Raw genomic sequence first — 21,690 nt, 5'->3', positions numbered from 1 at the left:
TATCTTTGTTAAACCCTATACACCATAAAACATTGGTTCTCTTTGTTAAACCCTATACAACATAAAACAATGGTTCTCTTTATTAAACCCCACACATCATAAAACAATGGTTCTCTTTGTTAAACCATGCACACCATAAAACATTGGCTCTTTCTGTTAAACCCAATACACTATAAAACATTGGTTCTCTTTGTTAAACCTGTCACACCATAAAACATTGGCTCTCTTTGTTAAACTCTATACACCACAACATTCACTCTCTTTGTTAAACCCTACACACCATAACATTCACTCTCTTTGTTAAACCCTACAGACCACAAAACATTGGCTCTCTTTGTTAAACTCTATACACCATAAAACATTGGCTCTCTTTGTTAAACCCTACACATCATAAAACATGCACTCTTGGTTAAACCCTTCACACCAGTAAAACACTCCATCAGTACATGTACTTCAGGCAATACAAAGCACTGCCTCTCTTTGTCAAACTGTCCCACACCAATAACACACTGCCTCTCTTTGTCAAACTGTCCCACACCAATACCACACTGCCTCTCTTTGTCAAACTGTCCCATATCAATAACACACTGTCTCTCTTTGTCAAACTGTCACACACCAATAACACACTGCCTCTCTTTGTCAAACTGTCCCATATCAATACCACACTGCCTCTCTTTGTCAAACTGTCCCATTTCAATACCACACTGCCTCTCTTTGTCAAACTGTCCCACACCAATAACACACTGCCTCTCTTTGTCAAACTGTCCCACACCAATAACACACTGCCCCTCTTTGTCAAACTGTCCTATTTCAATAACACACTGCCTCTCTTTGTCAAACTGTCCCACACCAATAACACACTGCCTCTCTTTGTCAAACTGTCCCATTTCAATAACACACTGCCTCTCTTTGTCAAACTGACCCATACCAATAAAACACTGCCTCTCTTTGTCAAACTGTACCACACCAATACCACACTGCCTCTCTTTGTCAAACTGACCCATACCAATAAAACACTGCCTCTCTTTGTCAAACTGTCCCATTTCAATAACACACTGCCTCTCTTTGTCAAACTGTCCCATTTCAATAACACACTGCCTCTCTTTGTCAAACTGTCCCACACAAATACCACACTGCCTCTCTTTGTCAAACTGACCCATACCAATAAAACACTGCCTCTCTTTGTCAAACTGTCCCATTTCAATAACACACTGCCTCTCTTTGTCAAACTGTCCCATTTCAATAACACACTGCCTCTCTTTGTCAAACTGTCCCACACCAATACCACACTGCCTCTCTTTGTCAAACTGACCCATACCAATAAAACACTGCCTCTCTTTGTCAAACTGTCCCATTTCAATAACACACTGCCTCTCTTTGTCAAACTGTCCCATTTCAATAACACACTGACAAGACAGACAGGGAAACAATGGAACACAGACTGACAAGACAGACAGGGAAACAATGCAACACACACTGACAGACAGGGAAACAATGGAACACACACTGACAAGACAGACAGGGAAACAATGGAACACACACTGACAGACAGGGAAACAATGCAACACACACTGACAGACAGGGAAACAATGCAACACACACTGACAGACAGGGAAACAATGCAACACACACTGACAGACAGGGAAACAATGCAACACACACTGACAAGACAGACAGGGAAACAATGCAACACACACTGACAGACAGGGAAACAATGGAACACACACTGACAAGACAGACAGGGAAACAATGCAACACACACTGACAGACAGGGAAACAATGGAACACACACTGACAAGACAGACAGGGAAACAATGCAACACAGGCTGACAAGACAGACAGGGAAACAATGGAACACAGGCTTACAAGACAGACAGGGAAACAATGCAACACACACTGACAAGACAGACAGGGAAACAATGGAACACACACTGACAGACAGGGAAACAATGGAACACACACTGACAGACAGGGAAACAATGCAACACACACTGACAAGACAGACAGGGAAACAATGGAACACACACTGACAAGACAGACAGGGAAACAATGGAACACACACTGACAAGACAGACAGGGAAACAATGCAACACACACTGACAGACAGGGAAACAATGCAACACACACTGACAGACAGGGAAACAATGCAACACACACTGACAGACAGGGAAACAATGCAACACACACTGACAAGACAGACAGGGAAACAATGCAACACACACTGACAAGACAGACAGGGAAACAATGCAACACACACTGACAGACAGGGAAACAATGCAACACACACTGACAGACAGGGAAACAATGCAACACACACTGACAAGACAGACAGGGAAACAATGCAACACACACTGACAGACAGGGAAACAATGGAACACACACTGACAAGACAGACAGGGAAACAATGCAACACACACTGACAGACAGGGAAACAATGCAACACACACTGACAGACAGGGAAACAATGGAACACACACTGACAAGACAGACAGGGAAACAATGCAACACACACTGACAAGACAGACAGAGAAACAATGCAACACACACTGACAGACAGGGAAACAATGCAACACACACTGACAGACAGGGAAACAATGGAACACACACTGACAAGACAGACAGGGAAACAATGGAACACACACTGACAGACAGGGAAACAATGGAACACACACTGACAAGACAGACAGGGAAACAATGGAACACACACTGACAAGACAGACAGGGAAACAATGGAACACACACTGACAAGACAGACAGGGAAACAATGGAACACACACTGACAGGACAGACAGGGAAACAATGCAACACACACTGACAAGACAGACAGGGAAACAATGGAACACACACTGACAAGACAGACAGGGAAACAATGGAACACACACTGACAAGACAGACAGGGAAACAATGCAACACACACTGACAAGACAGACAGGGAAACAATGCAACACACACTGACAGACAGGGAAACAATGGAACACACACTGACAAGACAGACAGGGAAACAATGCAACACACACTGACAGACAGGGAAACAATGGAACACACACTGACAAGACAGACAGGGAAACAATGGAACACAGACTGACAAGACAGACAGGGAAACAATGGAACACACACTGACAAGACAGACAGGGAAACAATGCAACACACACTGACAAGACAGACAGGGAAACAATGCAACACACACTGACAAGACAGACAGGGAAACAATGCAACACACACTGACAAGACAGACAGGGAAACAATGGAACACAGGCTGACAAGACAGACAGGGAAACAATGGAACACAGGCTGACAAGACAGACAGGGAAACAATGCAACACACACTGACAAGACAGACAGGGAAACAATGGAACACACACTGACAAGACAGACAGGGAAACAATGGAACACACACTGACAGACAGGGAAACAATGGAACACACACTGACAAGACAGACAGGGAAACAATGGAACACAGGCTGACAAGACAGACAGGGAAACAATGCAACACACACTGACAAGACAGACAGGGAAACAATGGAACACACACTGACAAGACAGACAGGGAAACAATGCAACACACACTGACAGACAGGGAAACAATGCAACACACACTGACAAGACAGACAGGGAAACAATGCAACACACACTGACAAGACAGACAGGGAAACAATGCAACACACACTGACAGACAGGGAAACAATGCAACACACACTGACAAGACAGACAGGGAAACAATGCAACACACACTGACAAGACAGACAGGGAAACAATGGAACACACACTGACAGACAGGGAAACAATGGAACACACACTGACAAGACAGACAGGGAAACAATGCAACACACACTGACAAGACAGACAGGGAAACAATGCAACACACACTGACAAGACAGACAGGGAAACAATGGAACACACACTGACAAGACAGACAGGGAAACAATGCAACACACACTGACAGACAGGGAAACAATGCAACACACACTGACAAGACAGACAGGGAAACAATGCAACACACACTGACAGACAGGGAAACAATGCAACACACACTGACAAGACAGACAGGGAAACAATGCAACACACACTGACAAGACAGACAGGGAAACAATGCAACACACACTGACAAGACAGACAGGGAAACAATGGAACACACACTGACAAGACAGACAGGGAAACAATGCAACACACACTGACAAGACAGACAGGGAAACAATGCAACACACACTGACAGACAGGGAAACAATGGAACACACACTGACAGACAGGGAAACAATGGAACACAGGCTGACAAGACAGACAGGGAAACAATGGAACACACACTGACAGACAGGGAAACAATGGAACACAGGCTGACAAGACAGACAGGGAAACAATGGAACACAGGCTGACAAGACAGACAGGGAAACAATGCAACACACACTGACAGACAGGGAAACAATGGAACACACACTGACAGACAGGGAAACAATGGAACACACACTGACAGACAGGGAAACAATGCAACACACACTGACAAGACAGACAGGGAAACAATGCAACACACACTGACAAGACAGACAGGGAAACAATGGAACACACACTGACAGACAGGGAAACAATGGAACACACACTGACAAGACAGACAGGGAAACAATGCAACACACACTGACAAGACAGACAGGGAAACAATGCAACACACACTGACAGACAGGGAAACAATGGAACACACACTGACAAGACAGACAGGGAAACAATGGAACACACACTGACAGACAGGGAAACAATGGAACACAGGCTGACAAGACAGACAGGGAAACAATGGAACACAGGCTGACAAGACAGACAGGGAAACAATGCAACACACACTGACAGACAGGGAAACAATGGAACACACACTGACAGACAGGGAAACAATGGAACACACACTGACAGACAGGGAAACAATGCAACACACACTGACAAGACAGACAGGGAAACAATGCAACACACACTGACAAGACAGACAGGGAAACAATGGAACACACACTGACAGACAGGGAAACAATGGAACACACACTGACAAGACAGACAGGGAAACAATGGAACACAGGCTGACAAGACAGACAGGGAAACAATGGAACACACACTGACAAGACAGACAGGGAACATCCACAATTCTACTCCTTCCATCTTGAGAGAAAAACTGTGCAAACTGGTCACGCTTTGTGAACCCTTGGGGGAAAATGTGGATACTGACAGTTTTTATAGTGTACAGCATTAATCAGCATGTTTATATGGAAAGGTGATAAATACAATAAATCATGATTATTATCATGAAGACATTCCAGAGCCCATCAAAGATGACACAGCTCTACACTTCACCACCACACGAACCAAGCAGCTCTGGCAAAACCTGCAACATTTTTCTTTTTCCTTTGCTGATAAAAACTAAAAGCTGTTACCATTTGCCAGAACAGATAAATTTCATACAAAACGTTTCATTTTTCAAATAACAAAAGCCCTTCCCAAGATCACAGTTCAACCACAAGCAAGTGCATACACATATATACACACTGTACATCGCCCACATGCACATATACAGGGGAGAGGGGGAGAAACCCAGACACGGTGCACAGATGCTGCGAGGAAAGACACAGCAAACACCCCATCTGTACAGCCATGAACAGCACTACTGCTGCCGTGGTCACCAGAGACAACAAGACAGCTGGGAGGGGGGTCATGATAGATACACTGTGACAGTCCTCAGCAAACCTCACAGCAAGGACATACATCATGACACACTCACATGGCTTTCAATCACAGCAAGGACATACATCATGACACATTCAAATGGCTTTCAATCACAGCATGGACATACATCATGACACACTCACATGGCTTTCAATCACAGCATGGACATACATCATGACACACTCACATGTCTTTCAATCACAGCATGGACATACATCATGACACACTCACATGTCTGTCAATCACAGCATGGACATACATCATGACACACTCACATGTCTTTCGATCACAGCATGGACATACATCATGACACACTCACATGGCTTTCAATCACTGCATGGACATACATCATGACACACTCACATGTCTTTCAATCACAGCATGGACATACATCATGACACACTCACATGGCTTTCAATCACAGCATGGACATACATCATGACACACTCACATGTCTGTCAATCACAGCATGGACATACATCATGACACACTCACATGTCTTTCGATCACAGCATGGACATACATCATGACACACTCACATGGCTTTCAATCACTGCATGGACATACATCATGACACACTCACATGGCTTTCAATCACTGCATGGACATACATCATGACACACTCACATGTCTGTCAATCACAGTATGGACATACATCATGACACACTCACATGTCTTTCGATCACAGCATGGACATACATCATGACACACTCACATGGCTTTCAATCACTGCATGGACATACATCATGACACACTCACATGTCTGTCAATCACAGCATGGACATACATCATGACACACTCACATGTCTTTCGATCACAGCATGGACATACATCATGACACACTCACATGGCTTTCAATCACAGCATGGACATACGTCATGACACACTCACATGTCTTTCAATCACAGCATGGACATACATCATGACACACTCACATGGCTTTCAATCACAGCATGGACATACATCATGACACACTCACATGGCTTTCAATCATACACAATCTCTTTCTTACTCTCAAACACATAAATCTCTCTCTCTCTCTCTCTCACATGCAAACATGCATACATCTTTTTTACACAAACACAGCTCTTTCTCACTCACTCACAGACACACACAACTCTCTCTCTCTCTGTGCAAATCTCACAGCATGGACATTGGAGGAGGAGGAGGAGACACAGATTACACAAAACTGAATGACCTTGAAAAATTAAAATTGTATCGTCATAATAAAAACACTTCAATTAAATCAGATATTCCACCCACAACAGTATTTGAAGTCTTTTACTACCTTATCCAACTAAAACAGACAGGAACCTGCAGACTGGATGGCATCAAAAGCAGAATTCTTAAACTAGCCGCTCCAGTTTTCACGGACACATTAACGTACATTTTAAATCTGTGTATTGACAAAAACTACTTTCCAAACGCATTTAAGAAAGCGAAAGTTATTCCTATTTACAAATCAGGAGATACCACTGATCCTTCAAACTACAGGCCAATTTCCATTATTTCTATTCTTTCAAAACCACTGGAAAAGTACATAAACAAGCATATTTCACATCACTTTGATGTTAATGAGCTTTTACACCCAGCTCAGTCTGGTTTCAGACGAAAGCATTCATGCTATACAGCATTAGTCAACATTGTAGATGACTGGCTTACCAATGTTAATAATAGATATTGTGGTGTTTTATTCACTGATTTAAAAAAAGCATTTGATGTGATAGACCACAACCTCTTACTTAGAAAACTTGAACTATATATGGTCTGTCAACCAAGACTCTCAGTTTGCTTAAATCCTATATGACAGACAACAATGCATGACAATGAGCTCATCAGTCTCCGCACCAACAACACTTGATTATGGCATTCCTCAGGGGTCTATTCTAGGCCTTTTACTATTCTCAATATACATAAACGAACTGCCACTCCATATGAAATCCGTCTGCTAACTGTTTACGGATGATACAACAATCTACACTTCTCATGCTGACATTGTCGCTCGTGCGAAAGACTTACAAGAAAGTACTGATAAACTCATTAGATGGACCGAACTAAACCACATGTCTCTTCACCCACAAAAAAACTAAATGCATGTTAATCACAACCAGACAAAAGAGGCAAAACACAATATATAATTTTCCTTCCATCCAAATTAAAGGTGAACCTATTGAACAGGTCAGTGATCACAAAGTTCTGGGGATCATAATTGATAACAATCTCACTTGGAATCCTCACATAAATTCCCTTTGCAAAAAGACAGCCCAGAAAATCCATCAACTATCCAAAATCAAACAAGGGTTCGTCACTAACGGGAGCGCTGAGCGGAACGCTCTGAAAAAACAAATTGCGCTCTGGAAAATTCCTTGACTCAGAGCGCTTGCGCTCATGATTTTGAAAAGACATAAGCATACACTACTGTATCTAAATTGTTATTCCATTGTCCATCACAAACAAGAGTCAAAAGCGCGATCGTTTTGCATTTACCGAAGTTTGAATGCCGTCTGTTTACGTTTTGTTAGTTCAACCGGAAGTAGGCCTAGTGAATCAGGGGAGGCTATGCAAAAGAGCGCTCTTCAGACTTGAAGAGTAGAAAAGTGGAGCACACGATCGATTTCGCGGCTGTGCAAAATCAAAATGAATTTATGTTTGAGACTTGTTGCTCTATGTTTTTAGTGTGCGCTCTTGGTTTTCAGTTTGCGCTCATCAAAATTCTGAAACTAGAGCGCAGGCGCTCATGTGAAAAAAATGTTAATGACGAACCCTGCAAACATTTACTTGACCTTCACTCGCGGAAATTATTTTTTCAAGCACAAATCCAGTCCACAATAGATGATGCATAGACACTATGGGACTCCACAAGTGTGAACACCATGAAGCCATTACAGAATCTTCATAAATGGAGGCTCAAGCTGGTACTCCTTAAAAAGACTTCCCTTTTAGACTCAGACTATAAACAAGCGAATATTCTCCCACTAAACCGTAGATTAGAGTACAACGAAGAAATCATGATGCAAAAGATTGTGACAGGTAATGCACCACCAACATTAATACACACATTTTCTGTAAATTCATCAAGGAACCCCCCAAAAGTCAATGTCCCAATCCCAAGAATTGACTTGTTCAAATCCAGTCTGGTTTACTCCCAGAAAAAAAATTAAACAACACCATTGTCCAACCACCTTCAAAAAGCATTGCCTTTCCCACCTCATGCCATAATGTGTTATGTAAATTGTTAATTTCAATGATAATGTTTGCCAAATGTGTATGGTTGACTGAGAACTTCCCTCACCATCCATCCCCCACTCTGGTTTGTGGTGCGATGTGTGTTGTGTGTGTTTGTTTCTTTCATTTGCTTCATTTTTTCCTATGCATTTTACTAACACCATGCTTGTGCCTGTATGCCATGTGTGTGTGTGTGTGTGTGTGTGTGTGTGTGTGTGTGTGTGTGTGTGTTATGGGTGTGTGTGTGTGTGTGTGTGTGTATCTCTGTGTGTGTGTGTGTGTGTGTGTGTGTGTGTGTGTGTTTTTCTAAGATAATTTTTTGGATTTTTGTTCTCCTCTGTTACATATTTCTACTAACACCATGCTTTAGTCTTACTTAATACTGTGTAGTGTAGACCCTATTCAGAGCGGGGACTGGATGTAAAAAAAGCACACCAGTACTTATCTATTATCCTCAAAATAAAGAATTTTGTCTTGTCTTATCTTGTCTCTTTCTCTCTCACACAAACACACACACACACACATACATCTTTGACACACACACATACAATCTTTCTCATTTATTCACACACATCTTTCTTACTCACACTCACTCACACACACACACACACACCTCTTTCTCACTCACACACACACACACCTCTTTCTCACTCACACACACCTCTTTCTCACTCACACACACCTCTTTCTCACTCACACACACACACACCTCTTTCTCACTCACACACACCTCTTTCTCACTCACACACACACACACCTCTTTCTCACTCACACACACACACATCTCTTTCTCACTCACACACACCTCTTTCTCACTCACACACACACACCTCTTTCTCACTCACACACACCTCTTTCTCACTCACACACACCTCTTTCTCACTCACACTCACACACACCTCTTTCTCACTCACACACACCTCTTTCTCACTCACACACACACACACCTCTTTCTCACTCAACACTCACACACACCTCTTTCTCACTCACACACACCTCTTTCTCACTCACACACACACACACCTCTTTCTCACTCACACACACACACATTTCTCATTCTCACATTCCTTCGCACACACCCCCGCTCCTCCCCCCCCACCCCCACCCCACACACACATATGAAGCTGAAGCAGCAGCAGTCATCCCGCACAGAAAAAGACAGCCCCACAGCACAGGACACAGCACAGGACACAGCAAAAGAGATGGACACAGCCCCAGACTGCCACAGCCATCCACACAGCACAGGACACAGCACAGGACAGACAGAGGACAGAGCAAAAGAGATGGACACAGCCCCAGACTACCACAGCTGTCCATACAGCACTGGACACAGCACTGGACACAGCACTGGGCACAGCACTGGACACAGCACAGGACAGACAGAGGACAGAGCAAAAGAGATGGACACAGCCCCAGACTACCACAGCTGTCCATACAGCACTGGACACAGCACTGGACACAGCACTGGACACAGCACTGGACACAGCACTGGACAGACAGAGGACAGAGCAAAAGAGATGGACACAGCCCCAGACTACCACAGCCGTCCATACAGCACTGGACACAGCACAGGACACAGCACTGGGCACAGCACTGGGCACAGCACTGGACAGAGGACAGAGCAGAAGACATGCACACTGCGGTCCTGAAGCCCCAGACTGACCAACAGCCGTCCAGTGAACACTGGACAGACAGAAACGTGTCACACAAACCTGTCCCTGTCTCACACACAGGACATCTTCTTCCGCCTTCTGCCCAACAACCACTGTCACCTTTCAAACGTGTGTGCACACTCCAACAACAATAACTGTCAGCTGTGAGCGTGTGTGTGTTTGTGTGTGTGTGTGTGTGTGTGTGAACACAAACATATAATGTGGACACATAGACAAACACACTCTTATATTATTATAGACAAACACATATGTATAATATACACTTTGTTAAACACATGAACACACATTCATTGATATTACATTGATGTTTACATAACATTGTACAAAATGTTTATGTAACAGTGCACAAGCTGTTTAAATATCAGCACACGCACATGGTTTATAAAGCAGTGCACAAGATGTTTATTTAGCAGTGCACAAGATGTTTACTTAGCAGTGCACAAGATGTTTATAAAGCAGTGGACAAGATGTTTATTTACCAGTGCACAAGATGTTTATTTACCAGTGCACAAGATGTTTAAAACATCAGCACATACACAATGTTTAACAGCGCACACAATATCAATCACACACACAGTGTTCAAATAACAGTGCACAAGATGTTTCAACAAAGTGGTGGTGGAGGGGTGGGGGGAGGGGCTACATGTCAGGACCCAGTACCTTCCATCCCTGCAGATCTGGGAGCGACAGGTGTTGAGGTGGAAGGAGAGGAACTGATGACAGGTGGTTCGGGTCTCCTCATCAAGCTCACAGCTGTCAGGCAGGTGGACCAGCTCTGCTCCATACCACCACCGCCTCAACCTGCACACACACACACACACACCTGTCACCATAACCTGCACACACACACACACCTGTCACCATAACCTTCACACACATACACACCTGTCACCATAACCTGTACACAAATACACACCTGTCACCATAACCTGCACACACACACACACACACACACACACAACTGTCACCATAACCTGCACACACATACACACCTGTCACCATAACCTGTACACACACACACACACACAACTGTCACCATAACCTGTACACAAATACACACCTGTCACCATAACCTGCACACACACACACACACACACACTTCTGTCACCATAACCTGCACACACATACACACCTGTCACCATAACCTGTATACACACACACACAACTGTCACCATAACTTGCACACACACACACACACACACACCTGTCACCATAACCTGTACACACACACACACACCTGTCACCATAACCTGTACACACACACCTGTCACCATAACCCGTACACACACACACACACACACCTGTCACCATAACCTGTACACACACACACACGTCACCATAACCTGTACACACACACACACACCTGTCATAATAACCTGTACACATGCACACACCTGTCACCATAACCTGTACACATGCACACACCTGTCACCATAACCTACACACCCACACCCACATTCACACACACACACCTACCTGTCACCATAACCTCTACACACACACCTACCTGTCACCATACCCTGTACACACACACACACCTGTCACCATAACCTGTACACACAAACACACACCACTGTCACCATAACCTGTACACACACACACACACACACACCTGTCACCATACCCTGTACACACACACACCTGTCACAATAACCTGTACACACAAACACACACACAACCACTGTCACCATAACCTGTACACATACACACCACTGTCACAATAACCTGTACACATACACACCTGTCGCCATAAACTGTATACACACACACACACACACCTGTCACTATAACCTGTACACACATGCACACCTATCACCATAACCTGTACACACACACACACACACACACACACATGCACACCTATCACCATAACCTGTACACACACACACACACACACACACACACTGCACACCTATCACCATAACCTGCACACACACACACACACACCATGGACTGGGGAAATCTCCACCCTTTACCTGTGGATGATACCAGAATCAAACCCAGGACCTTCAGACTGAATGTCTGGTGCTCAAAAGACCTTTGTGTCAAAACATCTCCCATACTTAACACAGTGTTGTGCATCCCCCCCCCAAAAAAAAACAAAAAAACAAACAAAAAACAAAAAACTTAACTAAAACAAAACAATAATATCTTTTTTTTTAAAGAAAAGGGTAAGTACATTCAGCCATAGACAACAGTGACACTGTACAACAGTCAAGGCACAACACAGAACTGTACATCATGTGGTTGGCTGCCACAACAATGCACAACACAGAACTGTACATCATGTGGTTGGCTGCCACAACAATGCACAACACAGAACTGTACATCATGTGGTTGGCTGCCACAACAATGCACAACACAGAACTGTACATCATGTGGTTGGCTGCCACAACAAGGCACAACACAGAACTGTACATCATGTGGTTGGCTGCCACAACAATGCACAACACAGAACTGTACATCATGTGGTTGGCTGCCACAACAAGGCACAACACAGAACTGTACATCATGTGGTTGGCTGCCACAACAATGCACAACACAGAACTGTACATCATGTGGTTGGCTGCCACAACAATGCACAACACAGAACTGTACATCATGTGGTTGGCTGCCACAACAATGTACAACACAGAACTGTACATCATGTGGTTGGCTGCCACAACAATGCACAACACAAAACTACATCATGTGGTTGGCTGCCACAACAATGTACAACACAGAACTGTACATCATGTGGTTGGCTGCCACAACAATGCACAACACAGAACTGTACATCATGTGGTTGGCTGCCACAACAATGCACAACACAGAACTGTACATCATGTGGTTGGCTGCCACAACAATGCACAACACAGAACTGTACATCATGTGGTTGGCTTCCACAACAATGCACAACACAGAACTGTACATCATGTGGTTGGCTGCCACAACAATGCACAACACAGAACTGTACATCATGTGGTTGGCTGCCACAACAATGCACAACACAAAACTACATCATGTGGTTGGCTGCCACAACAATGCACAACACAAAACTACATCATGTGGTTGGCTGCCACAACAATGCACAACACAGAACTGTACATCATGTGGTTGGCTGCCACAATGCACAACACTGACTGGAACATTTCACTGATACTGCAGTCAACAAACAACAAAGTGTATATCTTAGGAGTGGAAACCATGTGATCTTTTGAACCGATACATTCCCAAAGAAACTGCCTTTGTGTTGACATGAATCACAGGGAAAGAGAAGAGAGGAAAATCATACAGAACACCAACAGCTGGATAAAAAACTAGTCGTGAGTATGACCTATAAAGGTTTGTGCTGTCTGAAAGAACGAATAGTGACTTCACTAAATGCCAGATAGTCAAGTCCTATGTCACAAGCATAAAATCACAGCGTTTTTGTTGTTGTTGTTGTTGTTGTTGTTGTTGTTTTACGCATAGTTTCATTTTCTGTCATCCACCAAATGTTCTGAAATCCACTGGAGGTCAATCAGAAACATAATCATGAACATTAATCTGTATTTCAAAATTTTTCTCCACTCCATTTTCTGCCCCAAATCAAGTGAGGATGACAATGGAGTCAGTCTTTCCAAGTTGCCATTTGTTGACAGTGTGTTGGCCTAGCACACTGACAAGAAAAATAAATGAAAAAGGCTGAAGAAGAGGTCAATGTCCTTGATTTTGTTTCCAAATAACCTCCTATTCTTTGTTGAATGTTTATTTATGATATCATTACGAAAATTTGTATTAACAAGAGGCAAAGTCTTCAAGACTCACTTACGCTTCTCCAGTAGAGGAATTATGAAGAGAAAAAAAAAAGAGGTTTAAAAAATCATTGAAAAGTGCTCAGTATTAAATATGATATATAAAATAAGCTTGGGAGAAAAGCTTTTAAAAAAAATAATAAAAAGGCTTGCAAGCAGGAGCGAACCATGCATGTTCAGTTCTGAAGCAAGCAGACTAATCTCCACTGCTGTGACGCATTTGATGTCTTTTGACTAAATTTAATACTTAAAAGCAATGTTTTCTTCTTTGTGCGATAAATAGATGAAACTGTAGTGGACATAATTACGCCATTTAAATCATGTTTTTTGTGTGTTTTATTACATCTCGATTATTCTTTTAATCCGGCAGTAAAGGAGACCTTGCCATCACTTCGAACACACCGCAACACACAGTACATCTCTAGATCTGCATGAACCAGTCTACACTGGGCTGAAAGAAACGACTGATTCAAGTTTTCTTTTATGTTCATTCCAGTTAATTCAGTGTCCACTTTAGAATACTGTCTGTGTTCTGTATGTTTGTATACTGTATGTGTTCTGTCCAGAATTTGTACTTCTTTCCTTTTAATTGCGAATAAGAAAAACAAGGTCATGTTGTCTTCGAACACAACCTACCATATGGTAGGCTTAACACAGTGGGAAGCAGTTTTTGGAATTTTTGGATTTTGGAACAAATCTCAATGAAATAAACCATTAATGCTTCAGAAATATGGCTTAATTCAGGAGACTTAAAACCTGTTATTGGTATAACTGTGAAGATTTTTTTTTTCATATTATGCTTGGTATTGGCAGACGAAGTATTTCCAGAGAAAATGGCAATGTTAAAAATTACCACAGACACACACACACACAGAGACAACTGAACACCGGGTTAAAACATAGACTCACTTTGTTTACACAAGCGAGTCAAAAACATTCTGTGAGTGTGATTTTATGCAAATCTCCTAGGACTTAACCTGCCTGTCTTCATAAAAATGTGAACTCCGACCTCTGAACTCTGGCCTCCAGTTCCTTCTTTGTGTCCACCTACACTGTCGGTGTGTGTGTGTGTGTGTGCAGAGGGGGTTGGATGAGGGAGGAGGGGTTGAGTGGAGGGTGAGGGAGGAGGGTGGAGAAGGGGACAGGGGGGAGAGGTGGGGGTACAGTTACCCAAAGATGAGTTGAATACAAAATGCACACACAATTACCTTCATTATAATACCTACTCAGTTGATCACAAAATGCGCACACACATACCTTCACTTCAATACATTACTGAGCTGAACATAAAACATATGCAAACATACCTTCATTTCAATACATTACTGAGTTAAACACAAAACACAAAAACCTATACCTTACTGAGTTGAACACACAAAAAAAAAAACTACGCACAAACTATACCTTACAGAGTTGAACACAAAACGCACAAACCATACCTTACTGAGTTGAACACAAAACGCACAAACCATACCTTACTGAGTTGAAACACAAAACACACAAACCATACCTTACTGAGTTGAACAAAAAACACAAACTACACACAAACCATACCTCACTGAATTGAACACAAACCACACAAACCATACCTCACTGAATTGAACACAAAACACACAAACCATACCTCACTGAACTGAACACAAAACACACAAACCATACCTCACTGAACTGAACACAAAACACACAAACCATACCTCACTGAACTGAACACAAAACACACTGAACTGAACACAAAACACACAAACCATACCTCACTGAATTGAACACAAAACACACAAACCATACCTCACTGAACTGAACACAAAACACACAAACCATACCTCACTGAACTGAACACAAAACACACAAACCATACCTCACTGAACTGAACACAAAACACACAAACCATACCTCACTGAATTGAACACAAACCACACAAACCATACCTCACTGAACTGAACACAAAACACACAAACCATACCTTACTGAACTGAACACAAAACACACAAACCATACATTACTTACTGAATTGAACACATAACACACAAAGCATACCTTACTTACTGAATTGAACACAAAACACACAAAGCATACCTCACTGAATTGAACACAAAACAAACCATACCTCACTGAATTGAACACAAAACACACAAAGCATACCTTACTGAATTGAACACATAACACACAAAGCATACCTTACTTACTGAATTGAACACAAAACACACAAAGCATACCTCACTGAAATGAACACATAACACACAAAGCATACCTCACTGAATTGAACACAAAACACACAAAGCATACCTTACTTACTGAATTGAACACAAAACACACAAAGCATACCTCACTGAAATGAACACATAACACACAAAGCATACCTCACTGAAATGAACACATAACACACAAAGCATACCTTACTTACTGAATTGAACACAAAACACACAAAGCATACCTCACTGAATTGAACACAAAACACACAAAGCATACCTTACTGAATTGAACACATAACACACAAAGCATACCTTACTTACTGAATTGAACACAAAACACACAAAGCATACCTCACTGAATTGAACACAAAACACACAAAGCATACCTCACTGAATTGAACACAAAACACACAAAGCATACCTCACTGAAATGAACACAAAACACACAAAGCATACCTCACTGAAATGAACACAAAACACACAAAGCATACCTCACTGAAATGAACACAAAACACACAAAGCATACCTCACTGAAATGAACACAAAACACACAAAGCATACCTCACTGAAATGAACACATAACACACAAAGCATACCTTACTTACTGAATTGAACACAAAACACACAAAGCATACCTCACTGAATTGAACACAAAACACACAAAGCATACCTTACTGAATTGAACACATAACACACAAAGCATACCTTACTTACTGAATTGAACACAAAACACACAAAGCATACCTCACTGAATTGAACACAAAACACACAAAGCATACCTCACTGAACTGAACACAAAACACACTGAACTGAACACAAAACACACAAAGCATACCTCACTGAATTGAACACAAAACACACAAAGCATACCTCACTGAATTGAACACAAAACACACAAAGCATACCTCACTGAACTGAACACAAAACACACAAACCATACCTTACTGAACTGAACACACAACACACAAACCATACCTCACTGAATTGAACACAAACCACACAAACCATACCTCACTGAATTGAACACAAAACACACAAACCATACCTCACTGAATTGAACACAAAACACACAAAGCATACCTTACTGAATTGAACACAAAACACACAAACCATACCTCACTGAATTGAACACAAAACACACAAAGCATACCTCACTGAATTGAACACAAAACACACAAACCATACCTCACTGAATTGAACACAAAACAAACCATACCTCACTGAATTGAACACAAAACAAACCATACCTTACTGAATTGAACACAAAACAAACCATACCTCACTGAATTGAACACAAAACACACAAACCATACCTCACTGAATTGAACACAAAACAAACCATACCTCACTGAATTGAACACAAAACACACAAAGCATACATTACTGAATTGAACATAAAACACACAAACCATACCTTATTGAGCTGAACGCACAAAGCATACCTTACTGAGCTGAACACAAAACACACAAAGCATACCTTACTGAGCTGAACACAAAACACACAAACCATACCTTACTGAGATGAACACAAAACACACAAACCATACCTTACTGAGATGAACACAAAACACACAAACCATACCTTACTGAGCTGAACGCACAAAGCATACCTTACTGAGATGAACACTAAGCACAAAATACACACACTGTAACACTGGGTACATGGAAGTGGGAGGCGAGGGAAGGGGGAAGTGGTAAAGGGCAGGTAATGGTGTCTGTGGGGGGAAGTGGTAAAGGGCAGGTAATGGTGTCTGTGGGGGGAAGTGGTAAAGGGCAGGTAATGGTGTCTGTGGGGGGAAGTGGTAAAGGGCAGGTAATGGTGTCTGTGGGGGGAAGTGGTAAAGGGCAGGTAATGGTGTCTGTGGGGGGAAGTGGTAAAGGGCAGGTAATGGTGTCTGTGGGGGGAAGTGGTAAAGGGCAGGTAATGGTGTCTGTGGGGGGAAGTGGTAAAGGGCAGGTAATGGTGTCTGTGGGGGGAAGTGGTAAAGGGCAGGTAATGGTGTGTGTGGGGGGAAGTGGTAAAGGGCAGGTAATGGTGTCTGTGGGGGGAAGTGGTAAAGGGCAGGTAATGGTGTCTGTGGGGGGAAGTGGTAAAGGGCAGGTAATGGTGTCTGTGGGGGGAAGTGGTAAAGGGCAGGTAATGGTGTCTGTGGGGGGAAGTGGTAAAGGGCAGGTAATGGTGTCTGTGGGGGGAAGTGGTAAAGGGCAGGTAATGGTGTCTGTGGGGGGAAGTGGTAAAGGGCAGGTAATGGTGTCTGTGGGGGGAGGTGGTAAAGGGCAGGTAATGGTGTCTGTGGGGGGAAGTGGTAAAGGGCAGGTAATGGTGTCTGTGGGGGGAAGTGGTAAAGGGCAGGTAATGGTGTCTGTGGGGGGGAGTGGTAAAGGGCAGGTAATGGTGTCTGTGGGGGGAAGTGGTAAAGGGCAGGTAATGGTGTCTGTGGGGTAGGGCACAGCTCTGGACTGATTGTTTCATGTTTAACATGGAGGTCTCATTTTGTTTTCATGTCTTTTCCACAATTTTTTTTCTTGGATTTATCAGGATTGTTATCTGAGTTGTCTGTCCAACAACATTTTCTAAAAAACAACAAAAAAACAACAAACAAACAACCCCCCCCCCCCCCCCCCCCCCAAAAAAAAACAAAAAAAACAACAACAAAAAACCAAACAAACAAAAAAAAACAACAAAAAAAGAACAAAAGAACAAAACTGTCTGTACAACAGTGACACAAACAGAGGGAAAAAAAAACCGACCAGGTATTGCACAACAAAGGAAAAAAGTGACCACGTACTGCACAACAAACAGGAAAAAAGTGACCACATATTGCACAACAAACAGAGGAAAAAAGCAACAAGGTATTGCACAACAGCATTTCTGTCCAGCTGTTACCTGACATACACTAAGTACAGGCATCTGTGTCTGGACACATATCTGTAAATCACACACCACTCATCGGTCAGCCTCACTGATAAATACCTCATCCTAACTCAACCTACAATGCTGAGTAAATGAGGTACATACAAATTACTTATATCTGTACACACACTGTTTCCAATTACCATACATACATTACACAGTAATTTGTGCCCATGAACTACTCCCAATACAACAGTTTTTGTTGGTAATTACCATAATCATATACTGTAGTACATTAATTCATGTCTCTTTACTACATACATTGTACATTAATTCATGTCTCTTTACTACATACATTGTACATTAATTCATGTCTCTTTACCACATACATTGTACATCAATTCATGTCTCTGAACTACTCCCAATACAACAGACTGTCTGTAATTACCACGTACACTGTACATCAATTCATGTCTCTGAACTACTCCCAATACAACAGACTGTCTGTAATTACCACATACATTGTACATCAATTCATGTCTCTGAACTACTCCCAATACAACAGACTGTAATTACCACATACATTGTACATCAATTCATGTCTCTGAACTACTCCCAATACAACAGACTGTCTGTAATTACCACATACATTGTACATCAATTCATGTCTCTGAACTACTCCCAATACAACAGACTGTAATTACCACATACATTGTACATCAATTCATGTCTCTGAACTACTCCCAATACAACAGACTGTGTCTGTAATTACCACGTACATTGTACATCAATTCATGTCTCTGAACTACTCCCAATACAACAGACTGTGTCTGTAATTACCATATACATTGTACATCAATTCATGTCTCTGAACTACTCCCAATACAACAGACTGTAATTACCACATACATTGTACATCAATTCATGTCTCTGAACTACTCCCAATACAACAGACTGTAATTACCATATACATTGTACATCAATTCATGTCTCTGAACTACTCCCAATACAACAGACTGTAATTACCACATACATTGTACATTAGTGATTAATTGTTGTCTCTGAACTACTCCCAATACAACAGACTGTCTGTAATTACCACATACATTGTACATTAGTGATTAATTGTTGTCTCTGAACTACTCCCAATACAACAGACTGTCTGTAATTACCACGTACACTGTACATCAATTCATGTCTCTGAACTACTCACAATGCAACAGACTGTGTCTGTAATTACCATATACATTGTACATCAATTCATGTCTCTGAACTACTCCCAATACAACAGACTGTAATTACCACATACACTGTACATTAATTCTTGTCTCTGAACTACTCCCAATACAACAGACTGTGTCTGTAATTACCATATACACTGTACATCAATTCATGTGTATACACACACACATAGGTATTGCACAATGCATCCATTCATTCACACACACACAAACATACACACAACATACACACATATGCACACAAGCGCCTCCCTCCAACACATACACATACAACACACACGGACACACAAAGCCCAGCTCACCTTCTCATCAGAGGCGAGAAGACAAGGCGTGTGTCAAAACCAAATATGGCCAGCACCACGAATGCCTGGGGAGAGACCAAAGGCAAGACAAAGTCAGGCCTCAGCCACAAATCATCTGTGCACTACATGTCTGTCTGCTTAGGATATCCTGTGTGCATGAGTATAATAATAAATATGGATATCCCCAGTCTCTTACTGATTTTACATAATCAAACCTGTTATATCTCAAGTCATGAAACAGTGCTTGGACAGCTCTCTCCCTGTATCTTCATTCACAAAGCCAAGCCACACTGTGTGTGTGTGTGTGTGTGTGTGTGTGTGCGTGCGTGTGTGTGTGTGAAATGGAAATGCAATTTTGTATTTCTTTATCACAGTATTCTTGTATATATATATATATATATATATATGCATTTTGTTGTTGTTGTTGCTCTTCTTCTGCTTGTTTCTCTCTCTCTCTCTCTCTCTCTCTCTCTCTCTCTCTCCCCTAAATTTTTTCTTAACTTATGCATGTGATATAAAAATACACAAAAACCCTCAAAACCTCAAAAATACCTTCACATTACAGAAGCACCAATCAGAAACATGTTACATGAGTTCCTTACCCTTTTTTTCATGACCCAAGTTTTTTCTGGTTTTTTGTTTTCCATATCCAATGGTACATTATCAAAATGAACACCAACTTCACAGTCAACACTGACAGTATCTCCGCCCTCTGTGAATGTCTCCAACAGAGAGGTTT

General features: G+C 42.1%; 1 protein-coding gene across 8 annotated transcripts in view; it reads right to left on the bottom strand.

The window, feature by feature from the left end:
- Positions 1-21,690, bottom strand: part of LOC143276819 (lysosomal cholesterol signaling protein-like) — a 65,438-nt gene that overhangs the window by 3,553 nt on the left and 40,195 nt on the right. For 6 of the 8 annotated variants that reach the window (XR_013053639.1, XR_013053643.1, XR_013053641.1 and 3 more), the window contains exons 14-16: positions 20,952-21,016; positions 19,442-19,483; positions 11,250-11,390 (exon numbers count right to left, since the gene is read on the bottom strand). Coding sequence is in view for 3 of the 8 variants with exons in the window: in XM_076581477.1 (XP_076437592.1) it covers positions 11,250-11,390; positions 19,442-19,483; positions 20,952-21,016 (248 nt within the window). In the remaining 5 variants the exon portion in view is untranslated. Of the gene's footprint in view, positions 1-10,628; positions 10,668-11,249; positions 11,391-19,441; positions 19,484-20,951; positions 21,017-21,690 lie in introns of all 8 variants that reach the window. The other 2 variants (XM_076581509.1, XM_076581502.1) reach the window with 2 other exon arrangements.

The sequence above is a fragment of the Babylonia areolata genome, chromosome 2 (assembly GCF_041734735.1).
Source record: "Babylonia areolata isolate BAREFJ2019XMU chromosome 2, ASM4173473v1, whole genome shotgun sequence".
NCBI classification, from domain to species: Eukaryota; Metazoa; Mollusca; class Gastropoda; order Neogastropoda; family Buccinidae; genus Babylonia; species Babylonia areolata.
Note: the sequence above shows the minus strand (reverse complement) of the source record. Positions and strands in the feature narration are given on the sequence as shown.